The sequence below is a fragment of the Oncorhynchus keta genome, chromosome 5 (assembly GCF_023373465.1).
Source record: "Oncorhynchus keta strain PuntledgeMale-10-30-2019 chromosome 5, Oket_V2, whole genome shotgun sequence".
Taxonomy (NCBI): domain Eukaryota; kingdom Metazoa; phylum Chordata; class Actinopteri; order Salmoniformes; family Salmonidae; genus Oncorhynchus; species Oncorhynchus keta.
The window spans coordinates 32,359,449-32,367,788 of record NC_068425.1 but is presented as its reverse complement, the minus strand read 5'-3'; the positions used below and the strand labels follow the sequence as shown (position 1 = coordinate 32,367,788).

The following is an 8,340-nucleotide window of genomic DNA, read 5'->3' as shown; positions in this document are numbered from 1 at the left end:
ATTGAAACATACAGTGTAACTTGTTTTAAAGATTATTACAGATTGTCTCTGGGGATCCCACGTGGGGCCCCAACGCCTAGTTTGGGACCACTGTACTAAACTCTCTCTCTGTTTGCTTCCTCTCATATCTATAAGCGACTATTTACCAGTTGTGCACTCATTCCCCGAGAGCCGTTTTTGCAGTGGTGTAAAAATACTTTAAAATACTACTTAAGTCGGTTTTCACTTTACTATTGATATTTTGGACATCTTTTACTTCACTACATTCCTAAAGAAAATACTGTACTTTTTACTCCATACATTTATCCTGATACCCAAAACTACTTGTTACATTTTGAATGCTTAGCAGGACATGAAAATGGTCCAATTCACGCACTTATCAAGAGACCATCCCTGGTCATCTCTACTGCGTCTGATCTGGTGGACTCACTAAACACAGACGCTTTGTTGTAAATTATGTCTGAGTGTTGGGGTGTGCCCCTGGCTATCCATAAGGTAATACAATTATGCCGTCTGGTTTGCTTAATATAAGGAATTTGAAGTTATTTATACTTTTACTTTGATTACTAAGTATATATTAGCAATTACATTTACTTTTAACACTTAAGTATATCTAAAACCTTACACTTTGAGTTTTACTCAAGTAGTATTTTACTGGTGGACTTTCACTTTTACTTGAGTCATTTTCTATTAAGGCATCTTTACTTTTACTCAAGTATGACAATTGAGTAGTTTTTCCACCACTGCGTTTTTGTTTGTTTGGGGATGTCTGTAGACATGGCAGGAGAAGGGTTTGAAAATGGCCTTTTGTCCAGCACCTTGCAAACACACTGTCAGCAGCCAAGCAGCGTTTCTAGTTTTGCTTCTCTAGCGAGTTTAGATCAACACTGGAAGCAATATTTAGATGTTGACCCATCATTTATTCTCTTTATTGTGTACAAAATATACATTTTCGTTATTCATTTATTTGTCAAATTTGATAAAATTACAGAGGTCCGGATCTCTGTGTTCTCATATGTATGCTGAGCAAAAATATAAATGCAACATGCAACAATTTCAAAGATTTTACTGAGTTACAGTTCATATAAGGAAATCAGTCAATTTAAATAAATAAATGAGGCCCTAATCTATGGATTTCACATGACTGGGCAGGGGTACAGGCATGACTGGGCAGGGGTACAGGCATGGGTGGGCCTGGGAGAGAAATAAGCTTTTTGTGCGTATGGAACATTTCTGTGATCTTTTATTTCAGCTCATGAAACATACTGTAGGATCAACACTTTAGATGTTGCGTATATATTTTTGTTCAGTGTATTTACAGTCATGATTGGAAAACCTGACTTTGTCAAATGACGAAGAAAACGAGGCACTAAAACATGTAATTCCCTGTTAGTTGCGCACTCCAAAAGTGAATGCTTCAGTTGATGACATTGTTAGACTGCTTTCCCTGTTCAGGAAGACCACAATGTGTGATTTGTCCATTACACGAAAGAGGAAGTACTGTAGCTAACTAACAGAATTTGACAAAGGTTTGAGGTTGTTTTCACAAAGATTGTTGTCTGTGACAAAATTCTGACATTAGGTATAGGTTGTTTTCTGTGACAAACATTTGTATCCTTTACATTTTTTTTGTCAACTTCGAGAATGATGTAATGCTCAGCGTGTACCAGCTTCTTGTCAGAAAAATAAGAAGTACAGTATATACATTGTCACGACTTCCGCCGAAGTCGGTTCCTCACCTCGACGTCACCCGTCTTCTAGCCATCGCCTATCCACCTTTCATTTTCCATTTGTTTTGTCTTGTTTTTCCACACACCTGGTTTACATTCCCTCATTACTTGTCGTGTATATAACCCTCTGTTCCCCCCATGTCTGTGTGTGAAATTGTTTATTGTAAAGTGTTTGTGCACTCTGACTGGTTCGCGACGGGTTATTTTGTACCCAGATTTTGTTGTTCTGGGTGCCGTTGTTTTTTTTCTTCATATTAAACTGCTTCGGGTTTTACCCAGTTCTGCTCTCCTGCGCCTGACTTCCCTGCAGCCAGTCACGCACCCCTTACAAAATGAAGATGGATGATAGCCACCCAAACAACCTCTTGCAAAACTGATTGTGAAATCTGTGTTTTTTTGCTTTGACACATCAAACCACATTTTCCTTTTTCTCAAACATGTCTGAAAGCATCCGTCTCTATTTCAAAAGTTCCCATATTTAAAAATAAATGCACAACAACGATATAAAAAGAGAACTAGCTGAACTTTAAGCCATATAAGGTGCTTTGGTTGTCTCAGCTACATACAAATAAATGGTATCTTATTGCTTCACCAATCATCTTGCCTATATCTCTGGGACTTTATTATTTTGGTTGTAGGTTAACATCTGATTTCCTGTGATAACCACTTAACATGTCTTAGTAGAGAGTGAAATATATTTATAGTCATGTGTGCCAGATCAAACCTCTTGATACTGGGCCCAATATGAGATCACTCTGCAGGAAAAGGCTGTGAGATGACAGTAGGCCATACAGTACAGTGGCTCTAGGAGAACGTGCCTGTCTTGATAGTGGCATACTCTGTTTTTCCACCGCTCTCCAGACTCACTGCTGCGTTCCTTTTTCCTTTCATGTAGACGATGGTGGAGTATGTCACTGAGGGATCCTCCTGTAGAGAGGGACAGTAAGAGACACAGGCACTGCTGCTGACATCTAGGGATGCACAGATTTACACTCATTTACACTATAAATAATGTTTATACTAACAAACACACACTCTCTCTCTCACACTCACTCTCTCTCTCTCACACACACACACACACACACACACACACACACACACACACACACACACACACACACACACACACACACACACACACACACACACACACACACACACACACACACACACACACACACACACACACACACACACACACACACACACACACACACACACACACACACACTGTACTTCTCTTACTGGAGCACTGAGGGGTGTTGTTGTCTCCTCTTGGTTGTTGTTTCTGGGTTCTTGAACCGTATCATACATTACAGAGGGATCATCCTAGAGAGGAGAGATACAATGAGACACCACAGGTGGCTGGTGGCACCTTAATTGGGGAGGATGGGCTCATAGTAATGGCTGGAATGGAATCAATGAAATGGTATCGAACCCGTTTTCTATGTGTTTGATACCATTCCATTCACTTCATTCAAGCTGTTATTATGAGCCGTCTTCCTCTCAGCAGCCTCCTGTTTGAGACAAAACAGTGACTTCCACAGCACAGAAATTGCACAATGATCGAGACGTTATCTTTCTTGAGACCCTAATTTGGCCACTGAATTCAGTAACCGTCTTTAAGACACATACAAACACACTGTCTCTTACTAGTGCACTGAGCGGTATTGTTGTCTTGTCGCTTAAACCAGTGTTTCTGTCTGCAATCGTGGAACACATTGCAGAGGAATCATCCCAGGAGAAAGAAAATAAGACACACCTACAGTAACCTTGTCCCATTAACCGTATAATACCACAATGATAAGTGGGATGTGAAAAGTGGCAGTAATAAAGCCTCTCTTGAAAAAGCCGAACCTTGACCCAGAAAATATAAAGAACTATTGGCCAATATCGAATCTCCCATTCCTCTCAAAAGATTTTGAAAAGGCTGTTGCGCTGTTACTGCCTTCCTGTAGACAAACAATGTATACGAAACGCTTCAGTCTGGTTTTAGACCCCATCATAGCACTGAGACTGAACTTGTGAAGGTGGTAAATTACCTTTTAATGGCATCAGACCGAGGCTCTGTATCTGTCCTCGTGCTCCTAGACCTTAGTGCTGCTTTTGATACCATCGATCACCACAGTCTTTTGGAGAGATTGGAAACCCAAACTGGTCTACACGGACAAGTTCTGGCCTGGTTTAGAGCTTATCTGTCGGAAAGATATTAGTTTGTCTCTGTGGATGGTTTGTCCTCTGACAAATCACCTGTAAATTTCAGTGTTCCTCAAGGTTCCCTTTTAGGACCACTATTGTTTTCACTATATATTTTACCTCTTGGTGATGTCATTCAGAAACATAATGTTAACTTTCACTGCTATGCGGATGACAAACAGCTGTACATTTCAATGAAACATGGTGAAGCCCCACAATTGCCCTCCCTGGAAGCCTGTGTTTCAGACATAAGTAAGTCAGACATAAATAAGTAAGTCGGTCCTTCTGTAGCTCAGTTGGTAGAGCATGGCGCTTGTAACGCCAGGGTAGTGGGTTCGATTCCCGGGACCACCCATACGTAGAATGTATGCACACATGACTGTAAGTCGCTTTGGATAAAAGCGTCTGCTAAATGGCATATATTATTATATGTTATAAGTGGTTAGCTGCAAATGTTGTACTTTTAAACTTGGACAAAACAGAGATGCTTGTTCTAGGTCCCAAGAAAAAAAGAGATCTTCTGATGAATCTGACCATTAATCTTGATGGTTGTACAGTCATCGCAATTAAAACTGTGAAGGACCTCTGCGTTACTCTGGACCCTGATTTCTCTTTTGACGAATATATCAAGACTGTTTCAAGGACAGATCTACGTAACATTGCAAAAATCAGAAAATTGATGCAGAAAAATGAATCCATGGTTTTGTCACTTCTAGGTTAGACTACTAACTAGAACCAAAAAATGTGATCATATTACTCGTGCAAGCCTCTCTACACTGGCTTCCTGTTAAAGCAAGGGCTGATTTCAAGGTTTTACTGCTAACCTACAAAGCATTACATGGGCTAGCTCCTACCTATCTTTCCGATTTGGTCCTGCCGTACATACCTACACATACGCTATGGTCACAAGACGCCGTGCCTCCTGACTGTGCCTAGAATTTTTAAGCAAACAGCTAGAGGCAGGGCTTTCTCCTATAGAGCCCCATTTTTATGGAATGATCTGCCTACCCATGTGAGAGACGCAGACTCGGTCTCAACCTTTAAGTCTTTATTGAAGACTCATCTCTTCAGTAGGTTATATGATTGAGTGTAGTCTGGCCCAGGAGTGTGAAGGTGAACGGTAAGGCACTGGAGCAGTGAACCGCCCTTGCTGTCTCTGCCTGGCCGGTTCCCCTCTTTCCACTCGCATTCTCTGCCTCTAACCCTATTACAGGGGCTGAGTCACTGGCATACTGGTGCTCTTTCATGCCGTCCCTAGGAGGGGTGCGTCACTTGAGTGGATTGAGTCACTGACATGATCTTCCTGTCCGGGTTGGCGCCCCACCTTGGGTTGTGTCGTGGTGGAGATCTTTGTGGGCTATACTCGGCCTTGTCTCAGGATGGTAAGTTGGTGGTTGAAGATATCCCTCTAGTGGTGTGGGGGCTGTGCTTTGGAAAAGTGGGTGGGATTATATCCTGCCTGTTTGGCCCTGTCCCGGGTTATCGTCATGGGGACACAGTGTCTCCCGACCACTCCTGTCTCAGCCTCCAGTATTTATGCTGCATTAGTTTATGTGTCGGGGGGCTACGGTCAGTCTGTTATATCTGGAGTATTTCTCCTGTCTTATCTGGTGTCCTGTGTGAATTTAAGTATGCTCTCTCTAACTCCTTCTTTCTTTCTCTCTCTCGGAGGACCTGAGCCCTAGGACCATGCCTCAGGACTACCTGGCGTGATGACTCCTTGCTGTCCCCAGTCTATCTGGCCGTGCTGCTGCTCCAGTTTCAACTGTTCTGCCTGCGGCTATGGAACCCTGACCTGTTCACCGGACGTGCTACCTGTCCCAGACCTGCTGTTTTCAACTCTCTAGAGACAGCAGGAGCGGTAGAAATACTCTGAATGATCCTCTATGAAAAGCCAACTGACATTTATTCCTGAGGTGCTGACCTGTTGCACCCTCGACATCCACTGTGAGTATTATTATTTGACCATGCTGGTCATTTATGAACATTTGAACATCTTGGCCATGTTCTGTTATAATCTCCACCTGGTACAGCCTTAAGAGGACTGGCCACCCCTCAGAGCCTGGTTCCTCTCTAGGTTTCTTCCTAGGTTCTGGCCTTTCTAGTGAGTATTTCCTAGCCACAGTGCTTCTACACCTGCGTTGCTTGCTGTTTGTGGTTTTAGGCTGGGTTTCTGTACAGCACTTTGTGACATCAGCTGATGTAAGAAGGGCTTTATAAATACATTTGATTGATTGATTGTTCTATCTATCTTCCTTTCCCATCACTCTCAATGTGATAGAGCTTCTAAATGATTTATTTACCTTTTTCTCTCCTTCTGTTTTGCTCCCACTACTTTTCTCTCCTGTGTTTTTCTTTCCTGGGGATTAAAAACAGAGTTTAATACACAAAACAAATCCTTTCCACATTCCACTGAAGTCATTGCTTTTCTGAGTGGTTGCAATTATGGAATACATACTGTACCTTTGTTTCTCTTGTATATGTACCAAGCCACTCCAGAGATGATCAGTATGACTGGTAGAACAGCCAGTAAGGTGTATTGGATTGTATTGTATTGTTGAGGGGAAGCAGATGGATCTTCTTCTGAAGTCCCCACTGTGTCTGCCCCTAAAGGACATGACAGTGTTCTGTCAATCTACAGTGTAACAGATAGTTTGGCTGTTTGCAAAAGAGAACTCTTCCAGTACAGTCCAATACAAGAGGTTATGGGGTCAGCTTGACTACTGATTGTTGTTCAAAGTTCTGTAAATGTACTGGCCCTTTGATGGGAATATGGGTTATATAAACAGAGACATACCTTTAAATGATTTCATTTTTATATTATTTTTATGGAGAAGAATTTCATGACAAACATTCACTGACCTTTAGGTGACGTTGTTGGTATTAGGAATGTTGTAATGTCTAGTCCATTTGGTTGAGTTAATGGTGGATGTTTGGTGGTAGTGGTTGTGAGGGGTTGGTATTTCCCTAACAGACAAGAGGAACATTAGCCAGAGCAAAGGCACATTACAAAACTATATTATGAAACTAAGTCAAATGAGTAGAACATTTGGTGAAATGTGTTATCAATTTCACTCAACTCAGTCTGTCAGGTCGGGTAATCTACATACTGCAATGCTGTTGGAAGGGCCCTCGTTTTACAGTATTTTGTTACAATATCTAGAGTTTTTAATTTGTTTTTTTTTGCTGTTACAATATCTATAGTATGCTGTTACAATATTTACAGTATGCTGTTACAATATCTACAGTATGCTGTTACAATATCTACAGTATGCTGTAACAATATCTATGGTATGATGTTACAATATCTACAGTATGCTGTTACAATATCTACGGTATGCTGTTACAATATCTACGGTATGCTGTTACAATATCTACAGTATGCTGTTACAATATCTACGGTATGCTGTTACAATATCTACGGTATGCTGTTACAATATCTAAGGTATGCTGTTACAATATCTACGGTACGCTGTTACAATATCTACGGTATGCTGTTACAATATCTACAGTATGCTGTTACAATATCTACGGTATGCTGTTACAATATCTACAGTATGCTGTTACAATATCTACGGTATGCTGTTACAATATCTAAGGTATGCTGTTACAATATCTACGGTATGCTGTTACAATATCTAAGGTATGCTGTTACAATATCTAAGGTATGCTGTTACAATATCTACGGTATGCTGTTACAATATCTAAGGTATGCTGTTACAATATCTACAGTATGCTGTTACAATATCTACAGTATGCTGTAACAATATCTATGGTATGATGTTACAATATCTACAGTATGCTGTTACAATATCTACGGTATGCTGTTACAATATCTACGGTATGCTGTTACAATATCTACAGTATGCTGTTACAATATCTACGGTATGCTGTTACAATATCTACGGTATGCTGTTACAATATCTAAGGTATGCTGTTACAATATCTACGGTACGCTGTTACAATATCTACGGTATGCTGTTACAATATCTACAGTATGCTGTTACAATATCTACGGTATGCTGTTACAATATCTACAGTATGCTGTTACAATATCTACGGTATGCTGTTACAATATCTAAGGTATGCTGTTACAATATCTACGGTATGCTGTTACAATATCTAAGGTATGCTGTTACAATATCTAAGGTATGCTGTTACAATATCTACGGTATGCTGTTACAATATCTAAGGTATGCTGTTACAATATCACAGTATGCTGTTACAATATCTACAGATGATTTCCAAAGTGAGTAGATAATATCAATAATGATGTTCAAAAAGATTGAAGTGATTAATAAGAATTGTCTGTCTTACTTTGAATATCAATTTTGACGTCTGTCATTTGAGTCTCACTGATTTGGCACCTGTACCACCCCTGATCGTCCTCGGTGATGTGTGAGAGGAGGACAGA

At 40.6% G+C, this 8,340-nt stretch overlaps 1 protein-coding gene across 5 annotated transcripts in view; it reads right to left on the bottom strand.

Moving 5' to 3' along the window:
• Window positions 1-1,049: 1,049 nt before the first annotated feature.
• LOC118371790 (cell surface A33 antigen-like) overlaps window positions 1,050-8,340 on the bottom strand; it is an 8,883-nt gene continuing 1,592 nt past the window's right edge. For 3 of the 5 annotated variants that reach the window (XM_035757400.2, XM_052519626.1, XM_035757401.2), the window contains exons 3-8: window positions 8,244-8,340; window positions 6,789-6,893; window positions 6,390-6,533; window positions 6,230-6,285; window positions 2,976-3,059; window positions 1,050-2,657 (exon numbers count right to left, since the gene is read on the bottom strand). The exon at window positions 8,244-8,340 is cut by the window's right edge and continues 215 nt beyond it. In XM_035757400.2, the coding sequence (XP_035613293.2) occupies window positions 2,535-2,657; window positions 2,976-3,059; window positions 6,230-6,285; window positions 6,390-6,533; window positions 6,789-6,893; window positions 8,244-8,340 (609 nt within the window). In that variant the 3' untranslated portion in view covers window positions 1,050-2,534. Of the gene's footprint in view, window positions 2,658-2,975; window positions 3,926-6,229; window positions 6,286-6,389; window positions 6,534-6,788; window positions 6,894-8,243 lie in introns of all 5 variants that reach the window. The other 2 variants (XR_008137069.1, XR_008137068.1) reach the window with 2 other exon arrangements.